Source organism: Anolis carolinensis, chromosome 3, assembly GCF_035594765.1.
Source record: "Anolis carolinensis isolate JA03-04 chromosome 3, rAnoCar3.1.pri, whole genome shotgun sequence".
Lineage (NCBI taxonomy): Eukaryota > Metazoa > Chordata > Lepidosauria > Squamata > Dactyloidae > Anolis > Anolis carolinensis.
The window spans coordinates 233914474-233929950 of record NC_085843.1 but is presented as its reverse complement, the minus strand read 5'-3'; the positions used below and the strand labels follow the sequence as shown (position 1 = coordinate 233929950).

The window sequence follows — 15477 nt, the reverse complement described above, 5'->3', positions numbered from 1 at the left end:
CCAACCAATCAGAGGACAGGGAAAGTGCCGGCTGGCTTCGCCGAGCTGGCCAATTAGAGAGGTGGGTGGGAGATTTCCAAATGGGACAATGTCAATGAATGAAAACTTCTGTGTATAAAAATGTCTGCTGGTGAATCCATTTTTACCCTTCTAACACTGTACAAGTGTCCCTTTTGCGCAAATTGAAGAAATTCTTTGTCATTTGCCGTCATCCTGGTGAAGTCTTTGATTCCTGATTCTGTATCCACATTAGTTAGCTCACCTGGTGTCCCTTGAGGCTTAGGAAAACTGCAAATTCAGGCATAAAGTAGAGTGACAAAAGGCAAAAGCTCAGTTTTCTCCAGGAAAACATAACTAAAAGGAGCATTAATTCATTCTACAGTGTTCCCTCACTTATTGCGGGGGTTATGTTCCAGGACCACCTGTGAAAAATGAAAATCTGTGAAGTAGGGACACTATATTTGTGCTGTTTGCAAGTATAGCATCTCTGTCCCCTCCTCGCCTCTCAAGCACGCGAATGCGCGCTCCTGCCGCTGCCTTGTAAGGCGAACACAAAGCTGCTTCAGCCTCATTTTCTCTCTATTCCTTAGGCTTCTCCTTAGGAAGGAAGTAATAAGACATTTATAAGGGATTTATAATATTTTATGATTTATACTATTATTTTAGTGTTTATTAAAACAGCAAGGGCACGAAAAGCGGACCGCGAAGTAGCGAAGGAACACTGTACTTTCTTTGCTGTGCTGCCACTTCTGGTTTTTTAAAAATGCTCTGGCAGTGAAATGATGTCAGCAGCCAGGGGTGGCTGCCTCTCACAGGCCTGAGTATGCCCATGCTCTTGGATGGACCTAGCAGCAGCTGTACCCTAAAACGCTTATTAAATCTAATCCTTTATCAACTTGATGTTTTATGTATCGCTTGTAGCATTTATGTACTGTATCAATTCTTAAAATGTATCAAAATGTATATTGAAGGCAGCTACCTTCCTGTGCCGTCAGTTGACATAATTCCTTGAGAACAGAGATCATGACCAGGGTTCCTCCAGCTATTTACCAAGTCAGATAGTATCAAAAGCTCTTGTGTATACAGGCAGTCCCTGAGTTACAAACATCCAACTTACAAAGGACTCATAGTTAAGAACAGGTGTGATACAACAAGAAGTGGGAGAAATCTACCCTAAGTAGGGAAATTCACTCCTGAAAGAGTTATTATGGGGGAAAGGTGTCTCCACTGAAGCTTTATCATTAAGCCTTGTTTCAACAATAAGCTATTTTTTTTCAAAATCCAATTATCATAGGAACAGAAAGTGAGGTGAAATCTTCTAAACAGGGGCACAGACAGAAAAATAAACACCACAGGGATGTTAATAGAATGATAGAGTTGGAAAAGACCTTGTGGGCCATCCTGTCCAACCCCCCTCACAAGGCAGCGGCAGGAAAATTGCATTCAAAGTACTCCCATCATCCAGCCTCTGTTTAAAAGTCTCCAAAGAAGGAGCCTCCACCACACTCCAGGACAGAGAGTTCCACGACTGAACAGCTCTCACAGTTTGGAAGTTCTTTCTAATGTTCAGGTAGAATCTCCTTTCCTGTTCCGTGTCTTAGTTTCCAGGGCAGCAGAAAATAAGCCTAATCCCTTCTCCCTATGAATTCCCCTCACATATTTATACATATTTATAATCCTTCCCTATGCTATCCAAAGTGTGTGTGTGTGTGTGTGTGTATGTATATAGATATAGATATATATGGCTGGAGTTACACCTAAAATATGTACCTGTTCCGACTTACAACAAATTCAATGTCCTGCCTTGCAGTTCTCTAGAGATAAAATCATCTCACAAACAGACTGGAGAGCAACATTTTGTTTTATTTCTCAATATCGTTGTAAAGTTTTATCCCCTTGTACTTCCTCATATCCCTCGCTTTGGTCCTCCCCCTTCACTGTGCCTGCCGCGTTTCCATGGAGACAGTCAATCCTGGTTTGCTCTTCGCTTTATCTGCTTCAGGTGTGCTAACGGCCAAGGCATGACCTACTTTTATGGTTCCCCACAACATCAGGAAAGGGGGTCATGACATTCAACTTAAGAACAAACCTACATAAGCTTTCTTGTTCATAATATGGGGACTGCCTGTATAGCTCGGGATGTTTGTCAATTCAATTCAGGCTGAGAGTATGCCACTTCTGCAGAAAAGGAGACTTAACAAACATGAATTCATTTACTTTCTGAATGGACAGCCAAGCCCTTGGTTATCCAGAACTGTTGTCTTGTGAATTTTGCACTATTTGTTTCACATGGAACTGGATACTTGAGTTAATCAAAGATTCACCTGCATATCCACATCACCACTTCCTCCAGGTTCAAGTCCTCTGCAACAGATTGGACCTTCAAACTGTCCAACCATTAGCTGTCTTTCTTCCCACCACAGGATTTTCTTCCTGCAGGTTGTGATATCAGGAGAACTGCTGGCCAATCCCGGCACTGATCCTGGTTTGCCTCTCTTTTCAGCCAATCAGGGGAGGGAGTAGAAAGTCTGAATTGCTGTCTGAACTGCATACAAATGGCATGTATTTTTCCTGAGAATTTGTGCTTGTACCTTGAAAGCATGTGACTTGTACTTGCATCCTTTTTAGCCAAATCGTAATAAACCTCTGTACTTTGCCTTCAACCTGGAGCACTTGTTCTCTGTCCTGACTGATCTGGTTTAGTGGAAGCTCACTGGGCACATGCCTCCTTATATGTGGTCCTAGCTGAAATCAGTACAGAATAACTCTTGACTTATCTACAGATCATTTCAAAATCCATAATTTTGACCCAAAACCTTTTCTTGATTATTTAAAAAAAACATCAGGAATAGGCTAAAATGGTTACAACTATGTTGATGTACCCATTAATAAAAGATTATGTTCTAAAGATCATGTTTCAATTTATGTCATAGGAACATAAATCGTGAGACAAAAAGGCCAAAATCATGATCTGTGGTTCTGCAATATAGGTCCTCAAGCAAGACTGAAATTGCTCACAGTAAATGTGGGCAATGGAATTACCCAATCTGAATGTAGAGAATGGGTAGTTGGGAAGAACGAATGCAATAGGCTCTTGGTATCTGTTGGGGTTTGGATTCAGGACCCACCTAACCCTCCTCATGAATACCAAAATCCATAGGTGCTTAAATTCCAGTCTATATAGAGGCATCATAAAATAGTGCCCTTTATATAAAATGGCAAAATAAGACTTGTTTTTTGAATTTTTAAAAATATAGTCAAACCATGGATGGTTGAATCTCTGCATGCGGAATCCATGGATCCATAAGGCTGACTATAATGACACAGAAAGTTTACAGTGTATAAATGTGAAAAAATTGTAATCAAGAGAAATTGTTGCTGTGGAAGAAAAAGGAGTTGTTTTGGCCTGTGGCCTAACTACTTTAACCCCCTGGTTCCTCTGCTCTGCACTGTGGCACTTAAGCCTTTAATCAAGGCTGAACATATATGACTGAAACAATGGTATGCTCTTTCTCAATTTATTACTGTCTCCCCTTCCTCTAATGTTTTCTCTGAGCCAAGTTTTAGATTGCTGTTCATTAAGTCAAGCTCTGTGGGCCAGGGACTGATTTTCTTCTATTCTGTCAATCACCATGCACAGTGACTGTGCCAAATAATATATATACATGAATAAGCAAAATAAACCAGTAAGAGCACAAGAGAGGCCCTTGATACCTCTGGGAGCTTAATTTCAAATACAATTACTAGAAAGAGCTTTTTCTTTTGAGGGAGGGGGTCTAAAATAGCCAACTCTTTAAAACTATCACAAAGTATATACCAGGAAATTGTGTTCCTGTACATATTTTAGTTTGATAAAGGTCATGCGGCTCACATCCCTGCCCCACAGAATGTGGTATAAGTTGTTTAGTGGCGCTGAATTCTGCCTTTGCTCTGCTTGAAGGTCAATGCATTTGTGCCAAGAGGGCCAATAAATGAGTCTTTTGTGTTGTTTTGTGTGCGTGGAATTTGCATAGGATGTGCTGGAGCAGGCAGATCTATTTCAGAAAACAAGGAACAAGTTCTTCTTGCAGCCTCCTTGCTTCCCAATGCCTCATCAGAAGCTTTCAGCACTTGTGTAAGAGATTTGACTTTCTATATATTTCACTAATAGGTAGTATCAGATTTCCTGAAAGTTAATAATTTAGAAAGACTCAAATGGGCAGATATTTGTTCTCATGCACTATTACTTGATAGATGCTAGGTTTTTAGTTCAGTGGGTTTTCCTTGAAGTTTGGCATAATAGCTGGGGCAGTAGGGGAAGAGAGAATGACTAGCATTACTGTTTTAAAGAATAAGCAGCTTTATTGGGAAGAAAGGCTAGTGACTGTTCTACCTCTCCTTAGAAGGCAATGTTAGATCCAGTTAGATCATACAATAATGTGGAGAAAGCTTAGTGGCAAAGCTGGCTTGGCTGGCGCAGATGTTAAAACGGCATAATAGATAGCAAGCATGAGGTCAGTCAACATCCATCCCCAGCTGTTTCAACCGAACTGCTCCATCTTGCTTTTGGCTTGTTAAGCACATGCAACCGCAGGACATCCAATGAAGCTACGCTAGAATAAGATTGCCCTTGGCAGCATTCTCCCTTAGCTGCTGGAAAAAGCTGCTCTTCTTCTCTGTGGCCTTTTGCTTTTTGAGTGATTTTGTCAGTCTTAACAGCTCTGGTTCTTCAAGTCCTCCTATCTTTATCCAGTTGGCAGTCATGGCCTGTTGGGGGTTGGTCCTCAGTAATCTTGACCAAATTTTTAAAAAGTGATCCACCCAATCAAGAAAGAGCTGTTGATTTCAGATGGCAACTCCCCCCCCCCCCCCCTGTATTTAACCATTTTATTTGTAGAAATGTGTTTTATATGCTTGGCTTGCAATAAAATAAATAATTTATCTCTAAGAAGAGTTTATTATATTTATGCTATCAATGTACACCATCAGTAAAAGTGGAATAGAAAAAGATTTTATATTCTTGCCTAAAGATGAATGTTCTACAAAATTTAGATTGATCTAACTTACATATCAGCTCTGATCTTCATGATTTCCACAAACCTTTTTCAGCAGTGTATATGTTTGTTATTCATTAGTCTGCAAAAAGCTTAGAAAATAAAAAAAATTCTTTAAATGATAAAGAAGAGTTAGTGTTCTTTATGGCTAATTATCTTGTATGGGCAATAAGGACAAACTTTGGTCTCTTGTGTGGTTTATGACTTAAGAAAAACTGTGTGCCAATGCCACCACAGTAGCATAATTCTGGAAGGCAGAGCTTTGCAAACATTCCATCTTGGTGACATATTTTTTAGACATGCATCATTTTGTGATACAGTAATTCAGTTCAGTAATTAAGTTTGGCAAACCAGAGGTTAAGCCAACCCTTTTTAAGAGATACAGACACATACATAACTTGGGAATACAACAGATCTAATTAAAACCTATCATTTATATATTTAAAAATATGATTTATTACGTTTTTCACAGACTTGAGATTTCTTGTTATATTCAAGTGACACACCTACACATTGTAGCCAACACACTAACATGTTGCAACACATAGTTTGAAAAGCTCTGCTTTAATGGGTTACAAGTTTCATTTGATAAACATAGCCATCATCACAATAACATCCTTCAGTATTTGGATAAGACACAAATGTGCACTGCTTCACTTAAAATAGTCCCAGACTATGCTAAAGACCAATTTTCTGCAGGTTAAACTGCAGCCCTACCTGGCCATAGTACACTTGTAACTAAAGGTAGCTCTTACATAGTTGAGTGTTCTTGCACCGTGTTCAGATGTGACCTTAAAGTAATACTACTTGGTTTACTTTTCTGTAGTGACGCCATCTGCAGCTTTGTTATCTGCAATGACTCCTCCCTTCAGCGACATCAAATTATCTTCAATCCAGACTTCTTTGTGGAGAAGCTGCGACATGAAAAGCCTGAGGTCTTCACAGAGCTTGTGGTCAGCAATATCACCCGGCTGATTGACCTGCCTGGAGCAGAGCTAGCCCAGCTAATGGGAGAGGAGGAGCTCCAGCTTCCCAGTGGGGCTGGCACATCCTCGGGTTTTTTTCGTTCTCTCATGTCCCTGAAACGTAAAGGTGAGACTGTTGTATTGTTTCCCATCTTAACATTCTAAGTTTGTTAAATATGCTATCCAGTCCCCAAAATCTCCAAGAAAATTTTGCACGTTTTACTTGATCGATTGATTTTTAATACTAACACTCTAATAATACAATCAAAGTTACAATCAAATAAACAAATAAGAAAAAGATGGTGAGAAAAGACAATGCCGTAAATAAAACACAATGGGACTCTGACCAGTCCTAATTGTGATGAAAAGAAAAATTAAACAGAGAAACCTATTACTCTACCATTATAGATCCAGTTAAATAACCCTATTAAAATCATTAATAGCCATAACCACAGATTACTACATACATAGATTCCTTGTTGCTAAAAAAACCCAGATTCAATCCTTCAAAAATCTTCAGTTGAATTATCCTTCAAAACCCATGTAGATTTGGCAATTTGGGCTGGTTCAGAAACCTTAACACTCAATTCATCTATCAATCATAGACAATTCAGTGCATTTCCAAGTTTAAGGAAACAATATTCTTGCTGCTGTTGACATGTATTGAAGAAGTAATCCATATTTACTATCAAGTTCTTTATCTGTAATTCACAACAAAAGAGTTTCTGGTAACACCTAAATGTAGCATTAATTTTTTGTATTAACATACAAATCTTAGACCAGTAACTTTTTGCCTTCTTACAAGTCCATTACACATGAAAAAGGAGCCTTTCTTATCACGACATCCTCAACATTTTAAGACATTTGTTTGGGCCAACTAGTTTGGGTTAAATGCCATATTTACAGCATTATATATTTTTCACAACTGGACAGTTGTGAAAAACTACATTTCACTGTGTTAGTGAAATGTAGATGAGTAAATCCTTCAAGAGGAATTTACAGAGAAAGCTTAAAGATAATAATATAATGAGGATCCATGTTTGTGGTTTCATCTTTGAAAAGGATTCAACCTTTTGTTTTAGTACCATCGACACCTGTAAGATACTTTTGTCATCTATGAAATTGCATACAGTAATGTCCTGTGGCTCTTGTTTTTCCACAAACAGGAGTTCTGTGTAATCTCTGGCATTGCCAATTAATGAGATTAGGTAGGCAATGGGGAAAAGCTATGTTTGAGGCTCTGGAAGGTCACTGCCAGCCGAAATAGATGGCACTAAGATATATAAACAAGCAATCTGAACTAATTTAAGGGAACTTCCTATTAAAAGTATGCCCCATGTATTTTCTAGGAAGTCAGTGGGCTGCTTAGGGCTCTGATGTATCAGTCTGGGAGAAATATGTATGTCTCACCTTCTGTGAAAAATATTGCTGAATTCTTAAATGAGCTGGCCATGTTGTGTTGCTAACTAGCCATCAAATTTCCAATGGCCAAACTCTTCAGACAAGCCAATCTGAAGACATAGTTGCATCTCCTTTAGAATGTATTCATTAAATCCATTAAAACTGAAAGAAGAATCTTATTAATCTGGCACAAAAACAGCCTTAGATTCTGTCTGCTTTTCAGGTTATTTCCTTTTCATAATTGTGTCATGGCCTGGTTCTTCCTTCCCAGTTCAGTTCAAACACACCTCTCTTGTTTAGTTGAAGTATAATTTAAGGGATTCAATCCTGCCCTGTCTCAAGTTGTAAGAATAATTGATGTTGCTTCTAAGAAATGAAATGTGAAGTTGTTTAATTAATACTTTACCATTCTGAATATGGCCATAAGTGCAAAACCTAGATACCTTGGGGCAGAACTATGCTAATGGTAACAGTTTTCTTTTTAAACAAAACATGTTTATTGTTGTAATATAAATTCCTAGTATCCACAATATAAGACTATCTTAATATATTCATACTAACTCATATTACACAATGTGTTATGTAAACCTTGTGATAGCACTTTTTCAAGGGTGGCATAGGAATCTGCTGTCTCTGAGCAGGCTTTTTCTCTGATCCCTTATTTCCTTCGTGGCCTCTTTTTCTTCTGTCTGTCACAATATTTTCCAATATCCATAAACTGGCATAGTTACTCCAGTGTAATGTACCAACGGGATTCTGGACTTGGAACTGAGTTTTCTGCAGATGTTCATGAATAGTCCTAGGCATGCAGTTTCAAAGTTGGCAAAAAAAAAAAAAAACCATGGTAGTACAAGCAGTTTTTAGCTTAATATAGCCAAGTCTGCAGAATTTGTAAATATTTTTCCATAGACTGCCTTGGAATTTGCAAATGTGTTCATTTTGAGTATATTTGTCATGTATCTTTTTTCACATCTGTAACAGACTGAATGTTGCTCTTTTAATGCTGTTGCTCTGACTCTAGTTTTGCTTCAGATAGTCAGCCTTAGGGGACCATAACTCTACAGCGCACAAATATAGGGGGAAAGAAAGATTTCAAAGAACATCAGTAATGCAAAATGGCAAGTTAGACTTGCATCTCTTTAACTCTTTTAGAGTTCTTGATGTTACTATTATAACTGGCATGACTGATGAAATGTCAACTCGCTTGGGATATCGAGGCGGGATGTAAACAGAATATTAAGGAAAGAAGTGCTTAATTAAAGCAAGTTTATAGTTGACAAGTTCTGTTAAATATTCGTATAGCTCTGTAATACTGTTAGAGGCTAATTAGATTTGAGTAGCAACGAGAGATGGTAAAAGCAAATGCTATGGCCAGACAACAGAAAAATCACTGTTAACTGCAATAAATACCTTAACTGAAAGTAACTGCCAATACGTGGTCAGATTTCAACTCTGCTCACTTCAGGACTCTTGAGATACCTAACAATAGGAGATGAAGCCAGTTACAATTTTACTATAGAATATAATGTACTAAATTTGTACCTCTTTGGGCAGAGAATGACATCTGAAATCACTTTTCTATCTGTCTTTTGACAGCTCCAAATGACCTGGCAAGTACGTCCTTGGAAAGCCATGATATTTTTTAAAAAATCTAGTTATTTTATTTCCTGCGGTTTCAGGGGAATCAGTGCTCCCAGCAGAAAACATATCCTGGAGACTAACAGGGCACACACCTGTTTAGCTTCAGCAAAGCTGCAATATAAGTATTTTTAGCAGATTCAACAGGCTCTGCCAAGGCACCACATTTAAATAAATAGACTATGAGAATTCTTTAAACATAACCACAAAACATTATGTGGTACATCAAATACATCAGCAAAAAATAAATCCAAGTTGCTTATTGTTCTGTAATGTTAGTATAAAAACATGCTTTAATTATCTGATTCTGGTTTACGATTCCCTCCACATCAAATTTGCCATTTGGCTGACTGCAGGAAACCACTTTCTAGTTTTTGTATAGGTCATGATTCTCTTTTGTTTCCACAATTTCCAAATATTTGGATCTGGGCTAATTGTTGAAATCTTGGTCAAGGCAATTTGTTTCTCCACAACTGTCATCTTTTAATCTGATACTCTGTAAGCGTTTGCAGAAGCAAATTCTGCAGTTCATTTAAAGAAGGTAATTGAACTTGTGATCTTTGCTATAGCTGTTATCCAACAACTGGGTAACTAGTGGTCCTGACTGCCTTTGCCAGGGGACCCAAAATCAAGAGTTGGTATTCAGTGCATATGTTGCCCATATCCAATCTAGTATTCCCTTTACTAGCTAAAACTGAGAAATGTGACTTAGAGATGGATATTCTGCAGTAAAATATCTCAGTAGAACTTCCTTATTTAGTGGCAAGTGTATCCATGAAAACCAGAAGCTAGGAACAAATGGGAAAGACCATCATTGTTATGCCCTACCTATGAATGTCCAATTCCTATGCAAAATAAAATAAAATTAGGGTTCTAAATAGATGCACTATTCTTATTGTCAAAGACAGCACCCCCCACTCATGAGATTTATAATACATCGAATACAACTGCATGTAACCAAATGAAATCGCTTCCTCTCCCCCGCCCTCCAAAGGGTCCCATGATGGATCAGCAGCAGCAGATCCCAAAATCCAACCCTCCACACACACACACATATATAATTAATTACCCAAAAATATGTGCTGACTAGCGCACATGTGAACGTAGCAGCAGATCTTTCACTCAGCCCTAATTTCCCCTTAATGAAATATATTCCTTCCATATCTAATATCTCCCCCCTATATCAAGCATGTCCATTCTATATAAAATGTATTTACAAGCGTGTTCTCCTCTATAAACTACCTAACACCATTTTCCCTGACCCATCCTTTCCCATAGCCTTGTCTATTAATAAGCACAACATTATTTCTGCCAAAGCAGTCATGGAGGTCATTCCTCAATGACTTCCTGACCAGACACCACAATCCTCAAAAGAGATTAATCCATGGACAAAGAGAGCCATTGGAATTTCATTTAATCACCAATATATCTGCTGGTCCTTAGAGTGTTTAACAGTAAAAAAATGAAACAATATGACAACTTCTTCAGCTGAATGTATCCAGTCTGGTATATTCTAAACAAACTATCACTTGCCTTCCCATTCTATCTATTTCTATCAAATATAGTTTATTTCTGAACTCCAGCTTTTAAATATGTTTTAATACTAAGGAGTGAACCCTTCAACTCTGCCTGAACCAGGGCAGAGACTGCGACCTCCTGCAACCCTATAGCTACATAATCCTGTCATCTTCCAGACCCGGACATCCATTGTCTTTGAAATTGCAACTTAAGCCCCCCAAGTATAGATAGACTTCCTAGAGGCTTTCTTCTGTCCAAGGAGTCACCCCAGCCAGCTGATTGGCTACGCCAGGGATTCCCCTGCCTGTCAGGGAGGAGATCCCCGGCCGCATCATTGGAGCCTGCACCAACCAGGAAGTGAACCGGCTTCATCCTGCCTCCTGACCAATCACGAGTGAGGAGAGTGGGCATCCAGCCTCCACACTCAGCCAATCAGGGGCATGAGAGGGAAATTTAAATGGAGACAAAGTTGTATAAAAATGGTTACACATTCCAGTATGATTATGCTTTTATCTTTTGGCATTCTTTGCTGTACATTGCTTCCCTTCTGCAGTTTGTAATTAAAACCTCTGTCATTTGCATTCACGCTGGTGGATCTCTCTCTGTTTGGAAAACATTGGCAGTTAGAGTAGCTCACGAGGCAGGACTGTCCCTGTGGTCCATAGCTTTTTAATTTCAACTTCACTCTGATTGATCCGTTAAGCAGTTCCTATATGTAAGAACTGCTTAGTCTTGGGTCTGTTCCTTGGGTTCAGTTTAAATTGATATTTTAAGCAACGGGCCATTTCACGGTCCCTCAAACTGTTGGCGGGGGGGGGGGGGGGCATAGATTGTTGTTGTTGTGTGCCTTCAAGTTGTTTCAGACTTAGGGTGACTATCACAGACTTTTCTTGTCAATATTTATTCAAAGGAAATTTGCCTTTGTCTTCATCTAAAGCTGAGAGAATGTGACTTGATTACAGTCACCATCTTAGGTTCAAACCATTCCCTCTCTTTTTCCTATCTACCTACCTACCTTTGTTTTCTCTTTCCCACTGTTTTGGAGGTTGATAGAGAGAGGAGAGGCAAGGAGATTTGAGAAGCAAGAGGGGATGGAGAGGATTCTCTCCATTTTGGAAGGAGATAGAGAATGGAAAGAAAAGGAAAGGAGATTTGAGAAGCAAGAGAGGGTGGAGAGGATTCCCTCTGTTTTGGAGGAAGAAAGAAGAAAGGAACAAGAAGAGGCTGGTAGTAGTGGCAGGGCATGAATGGCGGTGATAGTCTAAAATGTAGTGTGGGGGCTGGATAAATGACCCGGAAGGGCTGGATCCAAACCACAGGACTTAGTTTGGGGACTCCTGGTTTAGATTAAGAAAATTAGGCTTTCTATTTTGTGAAAGAGCTTCTTTGCAGAGCACAATAAGTATTTTAAAAATAGCTGCTATCTGATAAACTGATAATGGGAGAGACACTTGTAAGAAGGCTAGCCCAGGGCTTTCACTCAGTCCTTTATGAATAGCAAATGCAGTGTTTGCACAGTTCTGGATCTTGCAATAGGGACATCAGTCAGTATTCTTAGGGGTTCATGACTTTTTCTTTCCTTTCAATTTCCAGAAAAAGGAGTAATATTTGGAGCTCCACTAACTGAAGAAGGCATTGCTCAAATATCTCAACTAATTGAGTATCTGCATAAGAGTAAGTGATGTTTGGCTACTTTTCCATTTTTGTCAAGTCAAGGATTGTGGGCTCAATTGGGAAACAGATATTGTATATGCAATTTATCATGCCAGCAAAGCTCTAGAACATTTTTTAAAACGTGGTGCCATCAAAACACATAGGATTAGAATATATATTTTGCTTTGCCCAGCATGCTCATGGGGCCTAAAAGAACAGTGCTTGTACACATAAATATTCTCTTTTTGCCCTGAAGTTTAGATGTTTTCTTGCCCCTCTGGTGCTAGAATTCTGTGTGGGAAAATTAGGAAGTGACAGCACTGCATGTAACTCATACTTGTTACTCCTTATGATGTCTTATGTTCCCTGTGGTGTTTCAGATTTGCGGATAGAAGGCTTGTTTCGAGTTCCAGGAAACAGCACCAGGCAGCAGGCCTTAAAAGAGGCATTAAACAGCGGGACAGAAATTGACTTGGATTCTGGAGAGTTTCACTCCAATGACGTGGCCACTCTGCTGAAGATGTTTCTGGGAGAGCTACCAGACCCTCTGTTGACCCATAAACATTTCCATGCACACCTCAAAATTTCAGGTGAACTAAAACTTGGAGAGCGAGATGAAGAGATCTGCCATACACTAGGCCAGTGGTTCTCAACCTGGGGTCCCCAGATGTTTTTGGCCTTCAACTCCCAGAAATCCTAACAGCTGGTAAACTGGTCGGGATTTCTGAGAGTTGTAGGCCAAAAACATCTGGAGACCCCAGATTGAGAACTACTGCACTAGGTAATGACCTAGTGCTTTATCTATTCATTGGAAAGATTATTGGGTTGTGATAGAAGAAATATTTACTTAATATTTACCCAATGGTCCTGTCTTTTGACTAGCCATTACCATTTCATGACAGCATCCTTGATAGTTTCACAAAATTCTAACTTACTTCTGGCTTTAAAAGTTAGGTCCTCTAATTTTACCTTTATTTCTATTGTGGTCACAGCATCTAAGATTGGAAGTTTTGAAATGTAAAATTATATTGGAACAAAGAAGATGTTAAGAAATACAGAGTATGAAAGGTAGTTGGAAAGGGGTAGCCCAGGTAGATGCAAAGGTCAGGAGTGCTTATTACCAGCTTTGGCTGATATGCCAGCTGTGCCCTTCTTGGATTTGGAGGACCTAAAGATGGTAATGCACGCATTGGTAACTTCAAGGTTGGGCTTCTGCAATCTGCTTTAAATTGGGCTACCAAGTAAGATTGTGGAACAGCCTGCCGGAAGAGCTCCAACAGCTAGATCAGCTGTTGGAATTTAAAAACCATCTAAAGACCTATTTTTTCCGGCAGGCTTACTCAGTCAGTTTTAAGCATAAATTTTAAACTTGTGTCCTGTGTTTTAATCTCTGTCTTGTGTATTTAATATGTATTTTGTAGAAATACATTTAATATGTATCTTTTATAGAACTGCATTTCAATATGTGTGTTTATGGAATGTTTTCAATGTTTGTGTGGTTTGACTGTGCTGTGACCTGCCTCTAGCCACGAGGAGAGGTGGAAATAAAATTATTATTATTATTATTATTATTATTATTATTATTATTATTATTATTATTAGATGGATTTCCTCAATTCTATGTCACAATGAATTTTCTTGTAGTTTGTTCTGCTGTATATCACACATGTTCTCTTAACTCTGCCATTATAGACCTAATGCAGTTTGATGACAAGGGCAATAAGACCAACATTCCAGATAAAGAGCGGCAAATTGAAGCATTGCAGCTGCTCTTCTTGATCCTGCCAGCTCCCAACCGTAATCTGCTCAAGTTGCTCTTGGATCTGCTCTATCAAACAGCCAAGAAGCAAGACAAGAACAAGATGTCGGCTCATAACCTTGCTCTTATGTTTGCACCTCACATTCTGTGGCCCCGAAATGTAAGTATCACATTTTTGTGCACCAATGTTTTTAACAAGCCAATGTATAATGGAAGACAATGCCTAGTTGTGTTCTCAGTTTTGTCTATTGCATTCTGCCACCTGAAAATGAGTCTGACCTTATCAATGAGTCTCCAACTGACCGTCATCTATTTTCCTTCTTTGGTCCTCTTGCTATTGTTAGGTAACTGCCAGTGACCTGCAGGAGAACATCCCCAAACTGAATAATGGGATGGCTTTCATGATCAAGCACTCACAAAAGCTCTTCAAGGTAGGTGTCCTGCAGGAGAAAGGGGACAGTTTTCAATTTTCAGTATCTGATTCTGAAATATACTTTGCTTTTCTGGAGAAATGTGCTCTCTGCACACATTCCTGAAATGTGCATAACCTCATTTATTTATCTGGTGCTTAATGCTCAATGTTTAGGTCATGAAAGGTCACAGTACACAGGGATCAGCAGATCATGGCTAGATCCCTTGCCCTTGTTTTCCCCTTTCTATCTTGACCATTGCTCATCCACTCTGATTAAAAACAATGTTAAAATATGCCATCAAAAGTAGTACAGCAACCTTGTTAAAAATCCATCCTTGTTAAAAACCCATTCCAACGCCTGCCAATGGAAGGACAGCAAGGAGGGAGTTATTCCAGTTTCCTCAAAATATTCAGCATGTGGAAGCAGACGATATGGCTATTGTTTACCATGTGCATGGCAATCCAAGAGAATAATACATTTAGTCTAAGCTATCTTTGTAGACAAGCGAATTTTCAAAAAGGAATTTTCTTTCTCCAACGGACACCTTCAAATTGCCTCCCTTGTGTAGTAATTAAATTTGAAAGGGGGAGGCTCTATTTTTGTGCACAGGATAATTTTTCCCTAAGTATGATTGTATGGTAAAAGCATCACACCACATTTAAAGGTTTCATGAGATGCTGTGGTCCAGAGACTGAGGTTCTCTACCCTTGGTTTTAAAGGAAACACAGTAAACTCATCAAAATTGCTCCTTAGGTTCACATTTCTTGCGCTTTTTCAAAGAGAAGGCTACCAGTCTTTTGAGCACTGACAGAAACATCCCTGGAACTTAGTGTCCAGTATTTATCTCAAGCGACTGGTACAACAATTGTCCAATACCAGGCCAAGGGCACATTGACCGAGACATGTTTGACTCTTTATTTTTCATTAACTTTCCAAGGCTCCAGCATACATCCGGGAATGTGCCAGACTGCATTACTTGGACTCCAGAGCACATGCCTCAAAGGTAAGAGTATCTGTCACAGAAGACAGCACACAGCAAGAGCACTGTCGGGACAGCAAACTGAAAACTGAAACAGACATATTCATAAAATTGTCGA

The 15477-nt window shown here is 39.2% G+C and overlaps 1 protein-coding gene across 5 annotated transcripts in view; it reads left to right on the top strand.

The window, feature by feature from the left end:
• arhgap19 (Rho GTPase activating protein 19) overlaps positions 1-15477 on the top strand; it is a 49034-nt gene that overhangs the window by 11843 nt on the left and 21714 nt on the right. For 4 of the 5 annotated variants that reach the window (XM_062976350.1, XM_062976348.1, XM_008123068.3 and 1 more), the window contains exons 2-7: positions 5860-6125; positions 12149-12229; positions 12589-12798; positions 13901-14127; positions 14312-14398; positions 15318-15383. In XM_062976350.1, coding sequence (XP_062832420.1) covers positions 5860-6125; positions 12149-12229; positions 12589-12798; positions 13901-14127; positions 14312-14398; positions 15318-15383 — 937 coding nt within the window. Of the gene's footprint in view, positions 1-3925; positions 4115-5859; positions 6126-12148; positions 12230-12588; positions 12799-13900; positions 14128-14311; positions 14399-15317; positions 15384-15477 lie in introns of those variants that run through there. The other variant, XM_062976349.1, reaches the window with a different exon arrangement.